The sequence below is a fragment of the Morone saxatilis genome, unplaced genomic scaffold (assembly GCF_004916995.1).
Source record: "Morone saxatilis isolate NCDOM2014 unplaced genomic scaffold, NCSU_SB_2.0 Contig22, whole genome shotgun sequence".
Lineage (NCBI taxonomy): Eukaryota > Metazoa > Chordata > Actinopteri > Moronidae > Morone > Morone saxatilis.
In genome coordinates, this window is record NW_023339785.1 from 9,670,401 (window position 1) to 9,695,303 (window position 24,903).

The window sequence follows — 24,903 nt, forward strand, 5'->3', positions numbered from 1 at the left end:
AATGGTATCGGAACATCTCTAGCTAAAAAATTCAATTTATTTTAGGGGAACTTCAGAGTAAGGTGATGATTCTCTGTGGGTTTGTCACTGTGAGTGAAACCTTTCAGATTATACATTATTCATATAAACATTGATTAGAATATTGATTTGTGTATCTTTTATTTCATGGTTTTTTTTGCAACAGCAAAGACCTCCATCACTGTCCTTTTCCTTACCCTAATTCTTTGGTTAAATTTGGATTAAATGACCAGTGAATAGGATTTAGTGGCATCTAGTGGTGTAGTTGCAGATGCTTCACCCTCCCCTTCCAAGTGTGAAGGAGAAACTACGGTGGCTGCGACATGCATTAAAAACAGGAACGGCCCTAACTAGAGCCAGTATTTGGTTTGTCTATTCTGGCTTACTGTAGAAACACGGCGGTTCAACATTGGCAGACTCCATGGAAGGCGATCTGTGGTGTCTGTAGATAGAAACCGTTCATTCTCATGTAACAAAAACACAACAATTCCTATTTTCAGGTGATACAATAATGAAAACATAGCTATGAATATCATATTTCATTTCTGCCAGTAGATCCTCTTAAATGCTCCACACTTCACCTTTAAACCTACTTGCCTTGCAGTTTACAGGCTAGAACTGTTTATAGCCATGAGGTGATAAATCCACTCAATGCTTTCTTTTACCTCTGGCACAACCTTTTATCCTGCATGTGTGTGAAGCAAGTGGTGTGCAGGAAGCACAAAAACACATTTGATTTGAACCTCTATGAATGCATGCCTGAAAGGTTTTGGGGGTTCCCTGCATTACAAATGGACAATGTTACATTTTATTGCTCTTCCAGCTTAGTATTAGCTGGTTACATTTCTGCAGAGATTAAAAGTTTACCCTGAGCTGATGCTCATCAGTTACTTCACGATGCATTTATTATTCAGTGTCTTGGGGGTTTTTGATTTGAGCAGAGGCATGTCATAGACATATGGTTTAGTGTGGGCAAGGGAGGGACACTTATGAGTGACTGACATATTACAGGTGATATACACCTAAAGGACACAACTGCTGCTTTCATCCTCCAACATCAGGATCTCAGTTAAAATGACTATGTCTTCAGATGTGGTAAAGGAGGTTGTTATGCACATTTCATATAACTGGAAAAGAGAGAGGTCATATGTGGTTTGATTGAAATGGGCAGGAAACCATCAGTCACATCTCTCAGCCCGAGGTGTCAGCCTAACACTGAAGGTGCTGGCTTACTGCAAGAGACCATCAGTAAGCTGTCACATCCTACCATATATCCAAACACAAATTTAATGCCCACTGAGGCAATGGGCAGATCTGTGTCAGACACTGCTTTCTTGTCAGGGATTTTAGATTGGACTGTGTGGCCAAGTATGTGTACACAAACCAACTCCTTTTTTATTAAAAGTTGCTCATGACAAATATTTATAATGAGGAGGAAGACTAGTTAGTCGAGCTTACAGTAAATGTTTCAATTACTTTTTCTGGCTGCAGACACTTGCAATGCAAATTAAGACAGCTGTAAAAAAATAAATAAAACCAGACATCCTCTGAAAATGAGCGGAATAAATAATGACTTGTTTTTGAATACATACTACAATTAAACCTTCAACATATCCTCAATGGAACTGAAAGCTTACCAGCACAAAAAATATAAACTCTTTGTTTATCTTTGATGAATTTTCTTTGTATCCTTAATCTTCATCTTTCATTGATAAGTATACCACTACTGTTCACGGGGGTGGTGGCTGTGGAGAGCAAACCGTCTGTTTGACTCTTGTCTCCAGCTTGGCTCTCATTTTTTAGTCATTAACTCACGTAAACATCCCATCTGTCCTCCTTTCACGCTTCCTTTTCGTCAGCACTCCTTGCTGCTCTAGTCTGTGTGTAAGCCAAGTGTGTAGGGATTTCCTGTGTTTTCGGAAAGGATAAAAGAGCCTCAAAAGTGTCTGACAGTCTAATTCAAGGTGAAATCTCAGTAACGTTCAGTTGATACTTTTTTCATATTGCTGCGTACAAAAAAAATTAAACCTCCATTTTGGTTTATTTTTCCTTTTAGTTATCTGCAGCTACATGTGACACTTGACTGATTCAAATGCAGCTATTTTAAATATATTACTATTATTAAAAAGTTAAAAATTGTTTCAAGCTTAAATATTAAATTCACAGAAGAATTCACAAAAAGACATTCTGTTACCCAAATTTTCAAATTCAAATATTTTTTTCTAAGGGACATGTACATTTCCAACTCATTGTGGGTTGTGAAACATTTCAAATGAAGGCACACAATGTTTGCTTTCCTCTTCCCTTTACTGTTTACTAGCCTCCAGATATTACTCTGCTGTGCTGTTGCAGATACTTCTACACCAGCTGGGACTACCATCAGAATTTAATTAAAAGCTATCACAGAAAGATTGTGTCCTTTCCCAACAACTGAGCTTTTTAAGTTTGGACTTATTTTACTAAATTGTGTTTACTTCCCTCCTGTAAGGAACACAATGTTTCTGTTTTCCACATTTTGATACAATAAATGTGAATGAAACGTACAACAATACTTGCTTATTTAAATACATACTTAAAATGCAAACTGCAACAACAGCTTAAGTGCTTCATCAACAACTTTAGGGTCCGGTCGCACCAGAAACGACCCAGCAAACTTTATTTGGCGGCCCACCATGCTTAATTTTCCCACCGCCAGGCTAATCATTTTTTATTTATTTATTCAAAATAGGTTTGTATACATCAGTAACAAAGTTGAAAGCGCAATGGCAACATCTTATGGTCAACGCGTGTACACATGGCGGGTCTGAGGTCAGGTGTCTTTTTCATCTCCTAAAACCCCACAAACCACTGCTACTGTCACTACACGCAAACTAGGCTACTTGTAATTGAACATAAGAGGACATCCCAAAGAAAAGGCCAAAAAACGCTGGACTTTTCTTCCGAGGTCGGACGAACAAAGGCGTAGACGTTGAACCCGCTGGTTCACCTGTTGACCAGGAGTGCAGCGGCGCGACGTTTGCTGAGCCACGGGTCGATGAGGCAGCTAGCATGGATGTAAGCTTGTCGTCTGCTGCAGTGGCAGAGCAGCCTTCTCCATGCCGCGATGGGAAACATAGAACCAGCAGATTTAATCAATATTGGTTGGTGGACCCGAAATTTGTACTACGTGAAAATATTAACAATAATAAGTGCGCTAATTTCACAGTGGTTTAGTAGTAAAACGCCGCTATTAAATTCAGCGTTAGATAAGCTACGGCGGTAGCTGTTTTAATAATGTCAAAGTTTCGGTTTTAGGTATGTTTTGCAGAGTCTGTCTCAGCCAACGCCAGCAGGCAACGCAGGGATCCTCGACCAGAGGTTTTATTGAAGCTCCTTGCACTACTTAGAGCAAATTCTCCAACGCTAATGGGCATCCTCACATCGTGACCACATGTGAATGCAGCCAAGACAAAGCAATGTAACATCACATTGTTCAAATGTAAACGTATATTCACTTGTTTATAAAAACTCTATTATCAATATATCGAATATCACGCTTGCCACGTTCATCTTAGAACTTCATGTTGTAGGCTTGTCAATCGCTGCAGCATTCGAGCCAGTGATTAATATGGAGCATGAAGCCATAATTGGTGGTTTTAAATGCCTTTACTGGCTCCTAAAGCACAAAATTGCCCACCATACAAATTATGGAGCCTTGCTGGATCTTGCCAAGCTGCTTGGCTGTGATTACTTCTCTAAACTTAAGGTAAATGATTAAAATGTATATTTTGTGATGTTTACAAAGTTAGGGTTAGGGTGAGCCGCCCTTCCAACCTACCATCAGGCTTAGCAAGTTTTCTGGGGGAAACCCTGCCACCACCGTGTATTATTCTTCAATTTGTAGGAAAATGTTCTGCTGCTCTTAACTTTTTTCCTGAACACCAACTTAACTGTGTTCAAGGACAGTTGTCCTACGAGACGTTATTTGGTACAAAATGTTAACACCCATTCCTCTTCACACTGACCAGACCTAATCCCAAATCTTCTTCCCCTCCCTGCACTTCACGCCACTGACTTTTTAAACTGTGAAGTAGCTGGAAAAAAAAACTCAAAATGGGAGCAAAATACTATTATAAGATGCCACTCATATAATGCCTGATAACTGCTATAGGCAACTGATTTGGGCACGCATGGACCCTCAACGCTCATCATTGTAGTTGTTATAAACTTTTACTGAATGCATTGAAAGTTGTTCAGTTTCCTTCTGCAAGAGGACACTGCTTACCACAGTTTACAGTAAACAGGGATCTAAAACTGAAAATAATGAGCTCTCAGCCTTAAGCACAGATTTTTGGAGAGTCTAGAAACCTTTGTTCTTTGATTCTGATATTTGACATTTAAAGATGGTCATTTAGAAAGCTGAGCGTGTTTCTGTTATTAAACAAAATTGCAGTAGCACTAGAAGTATCTCAGTGGCATATACAGTACATCATCTTAATTGGGCATCCACAAGAAACCTGTCACCAAACAACAAAATGGACCCTGAAATGCAAATTTCAAGTTGTTTTTTTTTATGGTGATTTTCAACGTTTAAAGTCTAACAGCAATTCCACATATTTAAAGCCAAAATAAGAGAAACATAAGACATCTCAGTAAAGAAGAAAATCATTTTCCTTGTTATATCCCTTACTGGATTAGAGCATTTTTGCTTATGTTCATCTCCAGAGATGAGTAATTCTGCTACTGACACACTTTCTGAAGATGTGATTGTTTACCTCTCTTTCACATACACACACAAACACATGCATCCACACTATCAAATGGACACCCAATAACCAGGCTTATGAGGACCCAGTTAGTTGCTTTCTGATATTTCCAGTTCTGACTCATGATCTCTCACTGACTGGAGGCAAGGGCAGGGGGATCCTTGGTGCCATTCTCTGCCCTTCACTTCAATGCAATTCACTACGCTTCACTCTCAATTTCCGAATGAACAGCCACACATCAGATGACCACAGGACGTGGATACATTTGCACAATCTGTGTGTCCACTGTTGTGATCTGCACATACTGGTGAAATCGGCGTGTGATCACTTTGAGCTTGATAACACAACAGCAAACTCAAGTATAAACGTATACTTGTTAAGGCAGCAGTGTACCAGAAACGAAATTGAACAAACTGCTGTTTAAAGCCCCACTGTGAACAAATGCAAGTGCCACAACTTGAGTTCAGCTTGTTATTGACACTTAACGCCAGATAGGAGAGCTTGCAAATCAATGTAACTATACGATATTTCAAGTGTCTTTATCGTCCCCAACTGAGGGCTCATAACTTCAACTAGGGCTGGGTTAGGCACCTTGATACGTTTTTCTGGGTTATGACCAAAATGTGGCAGTCACATTTATTCAAACACTGCTATGAACTGAGCAAAAGCTACTTTTTTTTAAAAATCTACTTTTATCAGATATTTCCAGATTTTTGAAATTAAATATTTTGCAAGTTTATTTTTTTTATTTCGTAAAACTTCTTGTATGGCATTTATGTCGTGGTCACACTACATAACTTTCTGTCTTGTTATTGAGGGCCTTAAAGTCGTTTGCCCAATACTTGACTGCTCAGGGGGTCACACATTACAAGATCTGTCTGATCTCCAAACTACGTTTAATCAGCAATCATTAACACCATTAATAACAAAAACATCATGTTTAATTAGGAAATTAGTTTAAAAACATGCACATAAGGCCAAACATTTACAGCATACTGCCATTAGAAACAAGAGTACAATTAGCTGATAATTAGCCTGATCAGCCAGCGTCAGTAATCAATACACAAATTATTAAACCATTAATCAAACCAATAACTAACAGCAGTCAACATTATCATACTTAAGCAGTTACTTAGTGTTTCTGTAGTAGTGAAAAAATGTTATACATATTATACAAAATATACATGTTAGCAGTTTGAATTTAATTAAAAGCTCCCTGTGACAAACTCCTTTAAAGAAATATTATATATTAACAATATATAATACGTGTCTGTATTATGCATGTCTGTTCACAGCTTCCATAATGATCGTCCCTACGGGAAACTCTTGGCAAGTGGAAAATCAGAGCTAAAATCATGTAGTGTGAACACTGCATTAGGTAAAGCAACTCTACAAAGCCTCCCACTGCAAATGCATATGTGTTGTGCATAATAAGCATTTTTCACAACCAACATTTTGACTTTTTAGAAAAGCACAGGTGTTTACTACAGAGTTTGTTTTTTTACCTGACAAACACAAACCTGAAGCAGATTACTTCTTGTGGTGGGTTGCAATTGGTTTGCAGCACCATGGCCATAAAATATGACGTATAGCACAGTCTTGCAGCACATGAATTATGCCTTACTTCAAACACACCAACTCAAAGTACAGGTGCTTATTATATTGCAAATTAGTGCCATGACCATAATCATGTTGTCCTCTACTGACCTGGTGGGAAGCTCCAACAGTGTAATAAACATTCAACATTTCAGAGCATTTCAAAAACACAATCTCTTAGTGTAAGTATTTCTATGGTGTTGTGTGTTATCAAGCTTAGTTATCAAATCAGCACTGATACCAAGCCCTAACTTCAACTTTATCCAGCCCCAAATAAATGAATCTCGAAAAACAAAAAGGAATGTAACGTAAACCAGAAATATGAAGTCCAACAACACTCATGAAAAATGCAACAAATCAGGAACATTTCTAGCAGCTGCAGGCAACTGTAAACTGGAGAAAAGTGAACAAAAAAGAGAATTTCAACTAACAAGCGCGAGCACACCACAACGTGATGGCTAATGCAACATATCACTTGCCAGTAAATACATTTTGTATTATATTTCTCCCTTAGAATGACCCTTTACAAAACCTGCTGAGAAAACCCACATGCAACAAAACTGGGTGGCAGAATAAGTTAAGAAAACCAGATTGTAGGTTTCTTTCAAGCTAAAACTGACCTGAAGTTGCAACAATACAAGATGCTTCTTTCACACACACACACACACACACACAGATCTCCTAACCCCTCAGCCATCACCCTCTCAGACTGTGATATGAACTTTATTTATTACACCTTTCGTTCTCATTTCCTCTTGATGACGACCATCCAGTTCGAAACCTATCAGCTTCACCAGCTTGTTCACTATTTTGCATGACAATCTTTTTCAAATCTCTTACAACACTTCCTGTCTCCCACACCCACCGTCTCCTCTCTCTTTCACTCCATCTCATCTCCTCTTTCCTATCTGAACCATTTCTCTCCATCTCCCAGCCCCGTCCTCCACTTTACTAATCTCCTCGCCGCCTCCAGCTAAATGAATCACCCTCTCAATTTCTTGTTTGCGTTTCTCTCCATCCATGTTTGCTCCATTCCCGTTTTCTCCCCCATACCTCTCCCCACCTCCATCAGATCCTGCCCTCTTCAGTCCTTTCCTTTTCCCTCCCCCTATGTGGCAAGTAGAGAGGCTGAGAGCATATAATTTCTCAGAGGAGGTGCTGTCAATTGACTGCTCTCCAGGCTAAGAGCTGCTCCCCTCGCCCCTGGGTTCACAACGTCACGGCTCTGTTCCGCTCCAGGATTATGCAGATCTTAATTCCCTTCCGCTCACACCTGAGGTTGGCAGGGCATGAAATAAGGAAAGTGTTCGCTGCAAATAAAAGTTTTTGCCACCAAGAAGGATAGAGAGGGGAAAGAAGTAGAGGAAAGGAGGTATGTAAGGAAGTGAGGAAGAGCATGGTTGTTCTGAGGAAATGGAGACATGAGGTGTTGTGGCAGGACAAGCTGACAGAATGAAGGTGGAGGTGGCATAGGGTTGAGTTTTGTTTTGTCTGTCCCCAGACACACAACTGACTGGAGCTCTTCCCCCTTTTTTTCCTTACAATAATGAATCCACTCTGGACACTGCCAAACACTTTTTATGCTGCTCCTGAAGACATATCCGATGCATTCTTAGTATACATGCATGGCATCTTCCAGCAATGAATGGGATGTTCCCAATGAGCTCTTTGTTCACATGTTCTTACTGAATTGTTAATCACCTCATGAATATCATATAATACACTGAAGTCTTAATGTTATACAAATCATCTCCAATTAAAGCCACCAGTTAATCCTGCAACACCAGCCTAAATTCCACAGGTAGTTTGCGACCAGGACAGGTTTTATCTGCGCACTGAGACAACAGGGTTTGATATCTGATGCTTTTTTTTTTTCATTGTAAACAGTTTGAATTTCATCTTATTGATACATTTGTATTTGCTGCCTGTTTTCCAAACTGCGACGGTGATATCAAATTTAGAATGATTTCACAGTTGGTGACCAGAGATCGCAGTTTGCTCTGCGTGTAAAATGCTGGATTATGTTTTTGTAAAAATCATGCCCACGTCTGCCAGCATACACAGCTTTGTGACGGGCTTTTTCCTCGTTCACTTACGTTTCATTTAAATGACAGCAACGTCTGATAAATGGACAGTTAGTTAAAGGCAGCTTAAGACCGTTCATTATCCTCAAAAACCAAAAACAAACAAACAATGGATAATTACAAAGAGGGCTGCATACAAATCAAGTGAAAAAGTATATAAGATGGCAGGTGATGTGAACAGCACATAGTGTCGACTCTAATGGTCTAAAAGTTCAAATCAAGCAAAATAAGTCGCGCAAACACAGAGAAGGAGAGCGCGCATCGGCGCGTCTGACTGGGGCTGGAATCATAAATGTAAGTGCGCCTCACCTGATAAAGCCTCCTTGGAAAACGCAGAAAGACAAGACATACAGAATCCGAATGACCTGTGGGAGCATCCTCTGGCTCAAAATCTCTCCTCTGTCCCGTTGAATAACTTGCAGAAAATAATTTCGGAAAATCAGCAAATCCACTGAGCGGCTTGTGAGACTGAGCTAGAGAAGGAAGGCATCGTCTCTCTCAGTGATCCAAGCTTGCCTTTGGGGAAACTTCTCCCCCTCCCACCAAGTCCAGAGGTCTGCACACATCCACACAGCAGGCTCTCTGCTTCAAGCTGCTGGACAGCACTGGTCAGTCACTCAGTCAGTGTGTTGGTGCTTGTTTTTTAAAGGGGAGTGTCGGTTTGTCAGTGTGGTTTTGTGACAGTGTGGTTTCGCCTGCTTTTTTTTCACCCTCATGTACTTTCCTCCCTCGCTCCAAAAAATTAAAAAGGGGTGAAGATTTAAAGGAACAGCAGCTTTTGTTTTGATGGTTGCCTCATGCGTAATTAGGCTTAATTAGGCTGGAGGGAGTGATGGCTGTGATGATGAGCTAAATTACAGCGATGAATACATTGTGGTGATAACCAATCTCAAAACAATCTGAGACACTAATATAAAATTCAGCTACAGTAGGAGGAGACATAATGTTGGACAGTAAAGTGTGTTTATGTGTGGAGGAGTACAGCCTAGAGTAGAGTTTTTGCAATGTGCTTAAAATGCTGTGAAAGTGCAGGAAAGTTTCAGAATGTTTTTCTTGATTGAGTACACACTGAGTCAGCTTCTCTAAATTAACCTAACTTTTAAGTTTTTAGGGGTTCTTGAGTCCTTTTCCTTTTATAAAGGCTGTGTGCCGCATAGGCTCCCAGAACAGGCTCATCATAATATAATCACCTGAAAATAATAACCGTTACCTTACAATGAGCCGTTTTCCTCTACAGAAGGAGCAAGTCATCTCTACGGAGGCCGCAATGTTGCACTGCCATGTTAGTAGCCCAGAACAGACAAACCTAACTCTGGCTCTAGATGGGGCCTTTAATGTTTTTTGCAAGTTTTGTGTCCACTGTAGTTTCTCCTACACGCTTTGAACAGGAGTGTGTGGTGAGGGCATTGTAATCTGCAACTGCACCGCTAGATGCTACTATATCCTACACAGTGGTCCTTTTTAAACTGCTCTTATCAATATTTCAAATAAAACATGGATCAAAGTTACCTGACTGCGCCACAAAGAACCAGAACCAGATCTGTTAAAGCAGAGTTAAAATTGAACATAAATTCACAGTAAATAAATGCTAAGGTTGCTCCATGTTTGCTGAATGAGTAAATAGGTGATGTAGCTTCAAGGCCCATTGTTTTTCATTATCTGACTAGTTTTAGTTCAAATGTACTGTAGTTGTTGATACAGGAATTTAGTATTTCGTTTTTTTATTGTGTTGATTTCACTTGTGTATCTGTTATCAGTTTTTATTAAACCAGACAGAATATAGTGTCTTTTTTTTATATTATCACTCGTAGTCACCAACATCAGATATCATTATATATAATTTTATAATTCTAAAAAGACAATTGTAGGTCTGACCTATCCACCACCCCTTTCGCACTGAATTATGGCATATTTTCTGTCAGAGAAAAGACACATGTCAAATTTAGCTTTTTTTATGAATAGACAGTAAGAATTCCATTAGCTTACTGAAAGCTTTGTGATGTCTCAAATACATCACACTGCTTGTGGGAATGGGTTCAATCTTCCCTATCAGAGAATAAATCTCTGTCTATCAGATGCCTACTAGGTGTCTTTCAGATGTGCAGCATCTCAGGTTATAGATCAGTGTATCCTCACTTTCAGGATCCATTAAAGTCTCGGTATGTTAGAGATCACAGGGCAGTGGCACAATGTGACACATCACTCACAGGGTCTGACCATCAAATTGCTTCTGTTGCAGTCATTTGTCTTCCCAAGTGGATTCCAGAGGCACAGGTGTCACTCTTTTCTGTCCTCTTTATGTGGGGAAACACAGCAGATTAACCTTTGCCTTATACAATTACTCAATCTCCTTGTTCCTCCTTCACTGAAGCATGGGTATTAAAGATGCATTGGATTGCTCTGTTGTTATGAAGGACTGAAAAAGCATAAGCCTCTTTGGCTTTTCAGTATGATAATTCATTTACACCAGTTTTCATCACTATAATTCTGTCTTTGGTTCTGCTATATGAGCTGGCAGGCAGACTTTCATTGCTGTAGTAGAAGTCAAGACATTTCAAATATTATATTCATTGACACATTTTATTTGAAATGCCTCCCTTGGTTTCTCATGAAACTGAAACGGTAAATGTGTCTGACACCAATGTTACTTTTTATTTTCTGCCAGCTGCAGAAACCTGAGAAGCCAGCTCAGGGGGTGTAGCAAGCATGTGAGAAAGGTGGAGATGGGGTGAGCAGATGTGAAAGCAATGGTGGAGAAACAGAGGAAATTAAAAGATTAGGGCTTTTGTTGTGGGCAGTTAGTTGTCACTGCTCTCCCAGACAGTTGGCTTGCAGTGGAGGCCTAAAATGAGAGCTGACATCAGGGACCTACTAAAAGACCACCATCACCCACCAGATTCATGCAGGACAGCAGTGAAGTTATGAATTTGAGTCATTGGAGTTACTTTGTAAAGCTCTATACTGTATCTACACGTTCAAATATTCAATTGATTTTCAAATTCAAGCTGGGTCATTCAATATGTTTGTTTTTTGTCAATAAAGTTTGACACCAATATCCGTCTAGTAAATATAAGGCTATGGCCAGAAGCTGCTTAGCTTAGCATACACACTTGTCAATTTAAAATAGAGATGCTGTCTCTGTCTGAAGGTAACAAAAATCCAAGAAATAATTCAACATAAACGTAAAACCATAAAGTGTAATTTCTACACTGTTTTATATGGATCAAACCAACAAGATGTAATGTATTAGTTATTGATCTTGGTATCAATCTTCTCCTCTGACTCTCAGTAAGACAGTGAGTATTTCCTCAAATTAGTCCTTTTATAAAAGGCCAAACAAATAACTTCCTTATTCTTTAACATGAGATCTAGACAGTGAATCAGTCAAAAATATGAATTAGTAGTTATTTATCTGCCATAGTACAAAAATGGATCTGTGTAGCCTCTGTTTTTTAATGTTACAAAATAAAAAAACAACTGCAGAAAGAAAATAAGCTACTGATAAGCCACCTTAGTAATATGTGAAGCTGAAAATGTCAGCCCTTTTATCTTGCCTTTGTTACTCTGTAACCTTCCACCCAGCCCTGATCTCAGCTTTGTAGATTAATGGGTGGCTTGCCAATGAAAGGTCAGACTCCAGCTGTGGTGATCACTCCGGCTTTCTTCCCTTTCACCGATGCAACTGAACAGAAAGTGTTCTTGACCAACCCTTGCTTAATATAACCACAAACCATGCTTCTGTTTTATTCATGGACACATACCAAACTTGAACTTTAACACATTAGCCTAAGGAGACGGTGTTTGAGATGAGATGATATCTTGTTTCTTTACTTGTGGTCGGGAAAGAAAGAAAGAAACTACTCAGACCAAGATCTAGACTAGAAACATAACCGCACAGAGTACAACATTCTGGGTAATTCTACCTCTGTCGTCTATCCATTATGTTGTCATCGTGTCCATCATTCTTACATTTGCTGTAAAAGTGTTTTTTAGCTGCCTAAGTTGTACCTCAGAGGGTTTTCAACCCCTTAGTCGCTGAGAAAATGGCTGCTCAGCCTGGCACAAAATCCTAATCTTGAGCCCTCCCCTGAGGGACTGACCTGTGGCTGGAGGAGCTGGTTTGTGGCCTAACCTCTTCCTTATCCTCAGCTGTAGAGTAAATAACATTCTGCATGGCTGTTGGTCTGGGTGAATACAAAAGCTTTGTGCAGCGGTCCATGCTGTTTATGGCCTAAAGAGCTGATTATCCTCAAAATATTTAGAGAAACTTACATGGAGACAAGGTTAAGGTGCCATCCTCTCTGGTTGTATCTCAGCTGTCTCGATTTAATAGTACTTTGGTCACACCTCTTCCATCAATGTGTCTGTACCACAGGTTTCTTGCTGTCATTAGAGAATATTACAGTGCTGTCCAGAATTGGTGGTAGGATGGTAGTCTTGATAAAGCTGAGAATCACATATGCATTATGTACAAATTATTTGTCTATATTGTCATGGTGGTGTCATTGTTGTCCAGGTGGCAGATGTACTTCTTTTTCAGTACCATATATAAAGATGTTTAATTTCCTCAATACAAACGGTTAAATAACAAGATCATTTCAAAATTATAAGAGCAATAATAAGAGCAGAGAGCAAAGTGGGCGGCGGGCTTGACAATTGATCATTTAATCTTGAGTGTATCATGCTGGATGACAACCGCTGCCACATCTGGGATGCCTTATGTTCTTACAGAAAGACAAATGTGTCAGAATTAGTTTGCCTTCTCATACTTAGTATGACAAATTCCAAGATGCGGTCCGAATATTGACCAACAGGAGGACAGGGCGCGCCTCAGAGCACAACTGTAAACATAGCAAAGAGAGTAATAATGTTGACGCTTGGAAGCGGAGGATGAAGCAAGAGAATTTCAGTCTGAAACTACACCGCTAGATACCGCTAAATCCTACACAATGGACCTTAGTTACACTTTAAAAATCAGAGTAACAAAGTGCTTTAAAAGGCATATAAAATGTAATACAAAAAAACACAATGAACAACAAATGTAAAGAGTGCAGGAACAGTACCTATCAACAACACAATATAGTGGATTTTTATTATCCAGATAGAAAGTCAAAGAACTGTTTTTCAGTTTTGTCTCTCTGGCCTTTTTTTTTTGTTATTTACAATTTATTCTGTTTGGTGCTCTGTCTTGTTTGGCTTTCCTTTCCCTTTTTTGTGTATTTCTTTGTAACTTTTTGTATTTGATTCATTTATTGAGGCTTTACTTTTGTTGGATACAATCTTCTGTGTTCTGCTGTCTCATACTGTCAGTGCTCGGACCTTAAAATGAGTACTGTCGTTTTGTGTGGAATTCCTTTATGTCCTTTATGAATTTATGCCAAACAAGATAACCATTGTAAATTACCAGCTAACAAATTGTGTATGAAAAACTTTTTGATAAGGTATTCTAAAAGGAACGAGGATAAACCTATTCAAAAACTACCCACCTTTCAATGAAGAACGTGCTTGCTCATATCTAACCTCCTCATACATAAATATGGGACTCAGCCTATTTCAGCCTAATCCTCATGGCCTTTGCTGTTTGCTCACTCATGTTTTCAGCTTCAAAAACTTGACTTCAGACCAACTTTATTCAAAAGAAAAGTGTGTGTAAATATTTTATTTCAAATCACTTGACTACATGTATGAATGTAGACAGGTATGAATCATTCTACACATTTATGTTGACGTAAATATGTAGAATGAGTCACCCCTAACACTCGCCAGGTCTTTACAGATGTATAAAATGAAGAAATAATCCAGACAGACATGACCAACAGTCTGCATGCATAAAGCATCCACTCAATTTGTACAGGCAGCCAAAGTAGACAGCCAATCCAAAAGAAAGCTGATAGGCTTTGACAGACGGACATGGTCGCCACGAAGAAGATGACAAGGCAATACAAGAGCCAAATTAATGGAAGATTACAATGTCAAAGTAAGTTTAACACAATATGGGCTCTACATGTTATTCATATTGGTGGTGGTGAAAGACTCTTATGATTCCTGAGCACGTAGTTCAGTGGAGCACTGCAGCCCTCTATTCAGAAGCAATCTCCCTCAAAGAACTTATGAGAGGAGAAAAACAATATAAAAGGAGCTTCCACCTGTACTATTTTGAGGTTAAAGGTTTAAGGTTTGGTTTGGTTTTGGTTGAGTCAATTTCTGTGACGTTTGTCAGGCTGACAAGATCTTCACAAACTAATCAGGCACTGACAAATTTAAAAGTAAGAATGCAGAATTGCAAGCAGATAGTTTTAAAGTTTGATCTGTAACACTTTCTATTCTAATATAAGCTATCTAATATAGCCATATTTGTATATATTCTCTTATTAAGTAAAACATAACTTAGATGTTGTGGCCAAATGCCAAATGTTTCTGGTGAATGTAGCCCTAAAAAGGTAATATAAAACATGCCTGTAATTGCATACATTTAACATTTTGGGAAATACACTCTATTGAATACATATATTTGCTTTCTTGCTGTGCTTAGTATGAAGACTGGTAGTAGCCAGCACCTTCATAGCTCACTCAATAACATATTCCATCTTCTCAAAGCTCCAGTGTTTGTGCCAAGCTAAGCTAAACTTCTAAGTCCAGCATTATATTCACAGTAACATACAGACATGAGAGTGGTATTGTTCATCTCATCTAACTCTTTGGCAAAAAAGCATATTTCCCATCAGTGTTTTTCAGACTTTTTACAGCATTTAATTTTTTTCCCTTTAGGTCACCTTATCAGTCTCTTTAACATAATCTAAAATAGCTTGAAGACATAAACAACAAGAGATGTCATGTATACAGAGTACATCAGCAACAATATATACATATTTTGATGCCAAACATACAGATAGCTTTGGATTTTGCCAGATAGATAGAACCAGAGCCACACAACCTCCTCTCAACCCTGACAGGTCAAACAGAGAGGAGACAGATCAGCATTCACCCAGATGGGAAAGGCTCAACTTTGACCTTCCTTAACATACTTACCAGAGTTTGACTGTCTTATCTTTCACATGGGAATACCGTGTGAACTCTGTTGTAAAACTATGTTTAGCATGTCCATCATGAAGCCTGTGAGTGAATAACAGTTAAATATATCAAAGAAAGACCCCATGACACAAGCCTTCATGCATTAGAAAAGTAATTGATTATTGCAGTGCAATTCTCCTCACTGGCTCTGACACAAGCTTCCTCTGAGGCAAACTTTATCACTTTATCGACATGTAATTATAAAGAAAACTCATAAACCATTGAATTCTCTAGACTCTACTAGAGATGCATTAACCCAGATAGAATAAAAACAAAATATATGCTGCTGTGTGCCTGTGCCCTTCTATCTGACCTGCTGTATGCCAGTCTACGACCCCTGTCAGGAGGGCATGGCATCTCCTGATATTGCCAAACAACTGTACAGAGCTGGCGGGCCTGTAATGTTTGACAGTAGCATAAATATCTCAACAGACTGAAATAGAAAGAAAAGGTCAAACTTAAATGACTTGAACAGTTTTGAATAATGGTGACATATGATGCAAAGGTTGCTAGTGAAGGTCTTGGAGGCCTGATCAAAGATGGTTTGTATCCCCTTTCAGTGTTTTGCATTCCTGTGTTGTCCACCTTGCATGCTATAGAATGCATTCACCAAGTGATGATTTGTTTCATCTTTGCTGTATTTGTTTTCAACATAGCCTGCCGTTTGGTAGAACAGTTTCTTCCCAGCAACATAGCAAACACTTTGTGGTACATTCCTCCACAGACCTTGGTGCTTTGGTCCCTCATACAATTGTGAATTGAACACTTTGCTCAATTCCAGATAAGAGCTTCAAACTTAACAGCAACTCTCTTCCGTCTTTCAAACAAGAAAAGGTCACCCCTCCACCTTTTTACACTCTCACAGCCTTATTTCCAGCTTCAGGAGGAGACTTTCTCTGCCGCTGATAATGCCCTTTTTCCCCAGCCACATGTAGGGCAGGACCAAATGACAAACTGGACACCGTGTAACTCCTCGCACCTGCATTTGCATTCCTTGCAAATCACAGCATCAAGCAGCATTCCTGTATTTTTTTTTTTTTTTTGTTGAAGACAGGACCGGCAGGTGTGACCTACAGAGATAGCCTGAACTTGTCATTCATTTTGTCGATCTTTCCCCCTTCAGCCATCCATCCCAGCTACTGTCTTATATGAGATGGCCTACACGTGAACACACATTCTTCAAAAAAAATCCTTTTTTACACCCGTAGTAAAAATCTAAACATATGAGATCTTAGGACTAATAATATACTGACTATAATGTAAATTTAAATTATATCTGTTTTCTGATGCTTTGACAATGAGACTGTCATCAAATTGAACACACTCATGTAATCTGAATAATACTCAGGAGTGTATGCAAAGACCAAGAATAAGCACTTTGTGTATTAGTTTCCCAGTGTAATTCCGGTTTCACACACGACTCTCCCACCATTCTCCATAGATCAATTGTAATGATTTGTGCACTAAGCAGATTTAAATTGGTGTGCTCTGAGTCATGTTACAACAATCATGCAGTGGGTTTTAATTGCTGCACAGTTTTATGAAACACAAGCCACTGTATCAAAGAGTTGTAATCATGAAATACAACTCCAGCTCTGTTGACTTGAAAGTGCAGCTGTGTGCAGCTATATATGTGCAGTTTTATGAGGCAGAAGCATGCAGCAGTCATAAATAAGGTGTTTTATACTGTCTTTGTTCTGCTTTTAATTACTTACTTTTTACTTACTGAAGCAACATGTACTCAATTGGCTGTGGAACCTTTTCTTTGGGAAAATATTTAGATCTCTTTTTTTTTTTTATTTAATTTGAGACAGCTCATAAAAGAAGTTTTTGAAGATTGCAGTTTTAAACAGCGTTTGTGTGACTCATTTCTCTTAGAGTGGATTTTGAAGGAGCATTCAATGGCTGTCCTATTTTCCACGTTATGTCTGTGACACTCGCAGGGCTCAAAACCATGAGAGACAACAATACTGTGCCCTGTGGCTTCTTTTATGTTGCTGTTGTGAGTATGTGATGGAAATGAATAGGATGCAAAGCAATGTGGTTATGCATTAAATTTTAATTGGCTAACAGAAGCATTGAAAAGTTAAGAAATCTGCCTTTTGTTTGTAGTTTTCCTTCACAGTGAGGAAGCTTTTGGTCTTATGGGAACTTCAGTAACATCATTTTCTGTGGATATTCTGTAGAGTTGTGTTGAACCTGTGCTCCTGCATCTTTTATTAAATTAATCATGTAGTCATAGTCAATCATGAATGCTCTGAAGTTCACAGCATGAAGCAGAGACAGTATAGTACCTATCCATTTATAACCTCTGCTTTTCTTGGAAAGTCACACACTATACATTTGTAATACTATACTTTGGAACTCAAATAATTCCTGAGGTATGCTGTTTAAGGTGCATACCCCTGTACATACTGTACCTTTCTTGCATGTCAGATTCCTCTGCATGTCCCCATGATTTCTGTCTCTCTACATAATCTTTTTTAAAATGTAATAATTCCTAATGATTGATTGTACATTGATACGTACACAAAATGCTCTGCAGATCTGATTCAGATTCTTATTCTGAAAATTCCAAATTAAGTTAAATCGGTGCCTTTTTTTGGTATCTGACAATAATAATAATAATAATAGCAAATTAAAATTAAAGCTGCAAGCAGCGTTGGGCGGGACCTCGCACTCCACGCAACTCGGGGCGTGCTGCGGCCGCGTCACGTGCAGGTGTAACACGTGCGGACCAAAACATGACAGATCAAAGTCGGCTAATGGCAGCGCTTACTTCCTGTATGCCAAGTAGGTGGCGCGATCACTATGTGTTAATATTTGTCAGGCTAGAACAGCTGTTCAGGGCGGGACTGTTATATAAACGTTCAAGTTTCAATTGCCGATTTGACCATAGCACACTGAAGTCTTGAGGACGTGTTCAGAACGGTGGGAACTGCTACACTGAAGATGAGTACTATCTGTTTATGGCAAAATCGGCCCGGAATTCGACACGGAGCACGCGTTAAGACGTAGCAGTCACAACTAGGCTAGAGGGTTTGTTATCACCAAATGTAGTCTTAGAATGCAGTGATCGAATTTGAGTCAATCTGTTAAAATCTGTAGGAGGAGTTAGTTAAAACAGAAGCCCTTTAAATGCCAGAAATGGCATCGACAGTTTGAGATTTCGATTCAACCGGGCCAACTTTGACGGCACCGCCGGCGGACACGCCTTCCACGTACGTGTGCAAATAGCACAAACTTTTAATCAGCACAACTTTTAAATCAGCACCATTTTTTGACTGTACTGACCAATTTTGAAGCAGATCCGATGAATTCCCTAGGAGGAGTTCGTTCAAATACAACGCAAAAAGTTCCAAAAACGCAAAAACTTCCATGGAGTCGCCATGTCGAACCGCCATGTTTCTACAATAGCCCAGAACGGACAAGTCACTAACTGTATATAGGGAATTTTGTTTGTTGTGTTCAGTTACTTCCAACCTGCAACTTCACTAAATCTTACACACTCGTCTTTTAAAGTCCAACATTTTGGAGACCCATTTAACCTCTCTGACCTCTTTCCTTTTCAGACCATGTGATCCTATAATGTCTCACTTTTCCTGCTCTCCTCCTGATGGACGAAAGTCATAATTTCTACAGCTGCTAGAGGGCTTTGTCACTTGAATGTAAACATTTGTTGTTTGAGAGCATTTGCTTTAACAACTGATTCAGGTTCAGTCTCAAAATTTCCTTTGCTGCGCAGGGCTTTTATGTAGATTTATATATCAACAGAATAATCTGGCACAGTCTGATTGAGCAGCTGTCTTGGCAGGGCATTGGGCTGTGATGTTTGAACATGAATAATGGTCCTACTTGGCCATGTAAACCTGCACAGATACAGTAAGCACCATCTGACGTTTGAGTAAATGCACCTGAAATTGGTTTAGATACATATACTCAGTGTCTCAGAATGAAGTACAAAGACATATGAGTGCTACTCAGAGGAAATATCTTTCTTTCACAGTGACCGGGGCACAATAATAGAGTAACAGGAGCAATTGAAATGAACATGTCTGTTTAAATGTAAATTATTAATTGGAATTCACAATGGATACGCTCCTCTTATTCATATTCTGCCACAGTTGAAAGTGCATTTGAGTGCATGCATTCTGAAAACATTTTCATAATTGATCAGCGACTCTAAGCTGCAATACAAATTAGGTGCAAAATTAGTCAGCGTGAAAATAGAGCCAATTAACATACAGTTGATTGACCCCTTTGTGGTCAGGATCCTTGAATCTTAACAGGTTAATTTGTCTGCTCTCAGCTGTTATTGATGCGATGGGACCTGGAACTGCTTCTCCGAGTTAATGAGTCTGGGAGGGATTTCAGTTACATTACATAAAGTAAACAAGGCAGAAGCTCTTCTCATCTGCCAGAGGTGTCCAGACAAAGGGGCGATAACCTGCAGAGTTCAACAAGACATTTCTCTGACATAAGGTATGATGAAACTGGGAGCAACTGCATCATATCTTTTTATGATGGAAAATGTTGACATTGTAGTCTTCCACTTAAACAGGTAACTGACCCCACTGAGTGTAAAGCAGGTTTATTTGGGGGAAAAACGGCTGCTAACTAATGCTCATTTTAGAATAGTCTGAGGATTGAGCTTGCAACAAGAGAACAAGAAACCAAGTGCAGTAAATGGGGGCAGGATGATTCATGGTGCAGTATCAGGAATGTGCTTACGTGAGGTGGCACGGGATGTACCAGCCCCACTCTGAAGGTTGTAGATACACTGAAAAGTTGTTTTATAGCATTCAGATGATTCATTGTCTTTTATTTGGTCACGTGTGGGGTCATTTTACGTCCAACAGTCAATTGCAGAAGAAAATTCAAACGTTCGCTTTTTTACCCTGTCTCCTGAGCTCAGACAATCCACACATTTTACCCCTGTTTAGTGTATATATGACGGTTCTTACAGTACTCGTTACTGAAATTACCAATCATGTACTTAACCTCTACTATTATCCGTCTCCAAAGCTGAAGGAAGTCTGTACTTGCTGCTTAAAAGATGAAAAGCTTTGAAACATCTTTAGCATACTCTACACAGTACCTTGAGATAAGATACGGATCTCTCAAGAGCAAAAGCAAATATTTCATTGTGATATAGTATCCGACTGCTTTGAAAGTGCAACAACCAGAAGCTACCACCACAGTTACTGTTTTGCTTTCCTTAGTCATTCCTTAATACTCAAAAATTTGTGTAGATTTTTGTAAAATTTATTAAAAAATCATGTTTTTCTTATGCATGGCTCAGGGCTCAAGCTGGTGTATGAATATAGCAGTCTCAGCCAAAAACAGAGGTGGGTGAGGTGAGATACAGTTAGCCCTTTAAAGGTGACTCTAAAAACTTTTAAAGGGCAATACTGAACTGTACACAAACTAAAGTAACTTAGGTAAAGGAAAGTATGAGTAGTTTTTTTTCTCACAGACAGCAATGATGAGCCGATGAGCGACTACTTCTGTTGAATACATACACGTCTTAAATATTCTTAAAGTATTAGGGGGCCTGACCTTCATCTGTGTCAGCTGCATAACAGTGTTCTCACACTGGCATCTAAATAAGCCCACAGCTGGAAAACAGCAGGAGATTCAACAGCAGTGTAAACAACACAAGTTTGAGGTCTTTTGTACTCATGACCTCTGGTATTTTAACAAAAGGAAAGAAAACCTGAAGAAAAATTCACTCTCTAACAGTGCTGCCGGGCACTAGCTGCCACACATTCAAAAATAAAAATTCAGGAGGAGTATGTTTGGACCAAGAAGTATACTTTCACAGACTATACTTTCACACATAATGGGTCTCATGGGACCAGTTTAATATATTTTGTTGCACCATATAGATGTCACATTAGCATTCTTTAGCATAAAGTAGTGGGAGACAACTACAGATAACTGTTTAGCGGTCCATCATGTTTTTAGAATCTATTGCAGAAGATCTGAGAGGGTTTTTTTGTCATGTTTAAATGTTTCATAGACCGTTGCTTTTGTCTGTGAAAGTCCTTCTCCTCTTCTATCCAGTCCAGTTGTAACATTTAATATTGAGTCAGAATTGTATTTCCTCACCCCAAAAAATCAATAGATAAAGTCAGTTGAGATGGGTCATAGAGATCAGTTCAATACCGAATTCTGACCAGTGACCATGATGGGATCATGGGGACTGGTCAGTGTGTTGATGTGGAGGAGGTAGGGATGTGTAGAGGATGATGTTGAAGTTAGTTATTTTGTTACTGCACTAGCAACAAGGTAGCAACAGTTTTTTTTTTTCTGATTGTGTGATTCTTTGCTCTCCTCATCAGTTTCCACCCTCTCCCTGGTTATGAATATTTAAGAGAGCTTCAGACCAACAGCCGGGGGCAGAGAGAGAGACGAGGAGAGAGGTAGGCGGCGTGATTGGACTAACTTGATTGCTGAGAAGTATTGCAGAACGGAGACTCAGTAGTAGGTAGTTTTTTATTGGTGTATATAGTTTTTGTGTGTATTCAATGGTTATGGCAGTTAAATTATCAATAATATAGCACTGTTTCTTGAACCTCATATTCCTTTCGTACTCTGTTTTTAAATGTTATGGTTTTGTCAGTTGTAGGACATGCTCACTGCCATGATGTGCTATTTAATGTTCTAGGTTGCGTTCAATGGACCCTTAGTGGACTGATATCATCAGTGCTCTGTCCTAAATAGGTATGCTTTTGTCATGTTGTGCCTGTAACATGAGTTCTGTAGCCTGTTTATTGATAATTAAAACACGGGATGCTGTGTCCTTTTTTCGATGGTATCGATTATTGTTGATGCATGTTGAATTTGTGTTTTCAGATCACATGTGTGTTGTGCGTCTGTGTGTGGAGTAGATGAGTGCTGTCTTCCGATAACCATGTATGTAAACTGTTTTTTGTTTTTGGTATATTATGCCTTTGAAAGAAGTGACGTAAGAGAGATAGGAGGAAATGAGGAGAAAGATTGATGGGAAAAAGACATGCATTGGCCACTGACCGGAATCAGGCAGTTTTTAGTTGGATTTGCTTGATCTGACACCCAGTGAGACTAAAGAGGTTTGAACTATTACACTGAGCAACCAACTGGCAGATAGATCCCTAGAGCCCTGCACACGCACTGAAAGGGGCAAAACACACTTGCAAAACACGCACACAAGAGTTATAGAAATCAGAATAATTTGGTGCACCGATTTGTGTGGCCGATCACCAATCGCGTGTCACTGGAAGGAGTATCAACTCATACCTATCACAGATCATGGGGTCTATTTGAAGCCTTCTCGTGTAGCATTATTTAATCCTATTCTTAACAACATTGTACATTAAATATTAAAATTATTAGACAAGAAAGCATCATGGATTCACATTTATTTATTCGTGGGCAACATGTGCAACATATTCGATTCTCTGTCTTAGAGACAGCTAAAACCACAGCAGCCTATACTTGGTTATTGGGAGCAGTTACGAGCTTAACAGATATATTTCCTGAGGAATAAAATAAATGTGTAGTCTGATTGGCTCATCTGTCCTTTATAAACACCACTGACCACTAATCAAACTATTTAGAATGAACACTGGCCAATAACAATTAGTTGCTGATCAATCGGGGCACCCATTTGTCATGGAAACGGTAATGTTATTTTCAGAAACATTACAAGCTCAATAGAGTCTCAGTGGAGTAGATTGCCATTGACACAGGAAATCACTTTCTTCTTCACTATGAACTGATAAATTCACCTGCATCTTTGCATCACAGCAGTTTTGACTGCAGCAGCTCTGGAATAATGTAGGCAGCCTCTTCTATTTCTTCTTCTCACATGGAACTCAAGAGCTGGAAGGGGTATGGATGGTAATTGGTTTGACTGGAGGTTCAGTTGGCAGGAGGGAGGGGTTTTCCAGCTGCATCTCTCTCTTGCAACTCTGTCTTCATACATCACTGAGTCAAATTTGAATAATTCATCAGCATGTTGTGGGTTTATTTTGTCAAAGCATCCCCAGACATGATGGAAGTCAGGGTTTGGGTGTGGGAGGAAATGGAAGCAGCAAACTCTGAGGGAATGATCAACACAGTTATTAGTTCTTGTCAGAAACTTGTCTAACATCCATCATGGGTAATTAGGTTTATGATATGCAAAGGCACAACATCTTATTTTGAAAATTAATGGGGAGGCAAGCCAAATGCAAAGCAACTTCTGGAAATGAGGAGTCACTTTCTGGACCTCAAAAATGATCTCAGCTACACATTTCAGATTCTTTTTCTAAGCTACTTTGGTTGCTGTCTCTAGGATGTATAATTCACCTTGTTGTGTAGTATGCATTGTACTGATGGGGGGGAAATTAACTTCTTCTTTGGAATCTTTCGTATCCACAGATCAAACAAGATGCTTAGTCTTATGTATGACTCCTTCTAAACACAAAGTCTATACATGAACATTTAGGTCACACTTCTCTGGTTAAGATGTCTTTGGTGCCCTGCAGCAGCTGTCTCCATTGTGGGATACACTACCCACTCCAGAGGGACCACAAAGAAAATTGGCACATTTTCCTTCACTTTTCTTTTTTGTCTTATGTTTATGGTCTATTAAAATTCATAAGTGCACACTCTTGTACTTTTGCCTCCTGACATGGATGTCTTTGTTAATGAAAATCACAATATCCTGCTTGCCTGCATGTTTGCCATTTTGTCTGCATCTTCATCATAATTATCATCTTCCTCCTTTTAAATCCCTGAACAGTGGCTTTCATGCTTCAAAAGAACCTTTGTGGGTTTTTTTATATCACATAAATGACAGTCACCCTTGGGGATTTGTCTGACTGTAGTCTTTTTCAAATTTGCAAAACACTTCTCAGTTTCCAAGTTCCAAGAAGTAGCACCTTTCAATCTATGTCTCTGCTTGCGGCGAGGATGGTGAGCCTAGGCTGATTTGGTGTAAAAATACCCTACTATTTTTAATTTCTCTCTTCTCTTTGCTTCTATGAACCTTCATGTCAGCTTCAGTTTTATGGCTCACAAAAACCCCTCTGCGCCTTCCTTTCAGACCACAGAATTGCATGATGCCCTACCTAGATATGACTTCCAGGCAGGGTTTTGCTGGTTTGTGCTCAACTGTCTTGGAGGCCTTCTTTAAACAGTGTCCTGCTGAGAAACCTGTGGGATCTTCTTTTCAGAGAGGCTGACATTCAGCCGCGTCTCTTAGGCTCATGGCTAGCTCTCCGGGGAAGCTGAAGAAACAAAAGCCCAACGTGGCATGGATCCTGACAAAAGCAGCCGCTGTAGATTGGCTCCGTCCTCCCTGCTGAGATACACTGATAAGGCCATGGAGCTAACTGACAGCATCCTCTTTCTTACAAGGA

General features: G+C 39.4%; 1 protein-coding gene across 1 annotated transcript in view; it reads right to left on the reverse strand.

Moving 5' to 3' along the window:
* The window catches only part of glra4a (glycine receptor, alpha 4a), a 45,193-nt gene extending 36,166 nt beyond the window's left edge, over nucleotides 1–9,027 (reverse strand). Inside the window, exon 1 of the mRNA XM_035669419.1 lies at nucleotides 8,753–9,027. Coding sequence (XP_035525312.1) covers nucleotides 8,753–8,820 — 68 coding nt within the window. The 5' untranslated portion in view covers nucleotides 8,821–9,027. The remainder of the gene's footprint in view (nucleotides 1–8,752) is intronic.
* Between the last annotated feature and the right edge of the window lie 15,876 nt (nucleotides 9,028–24,903).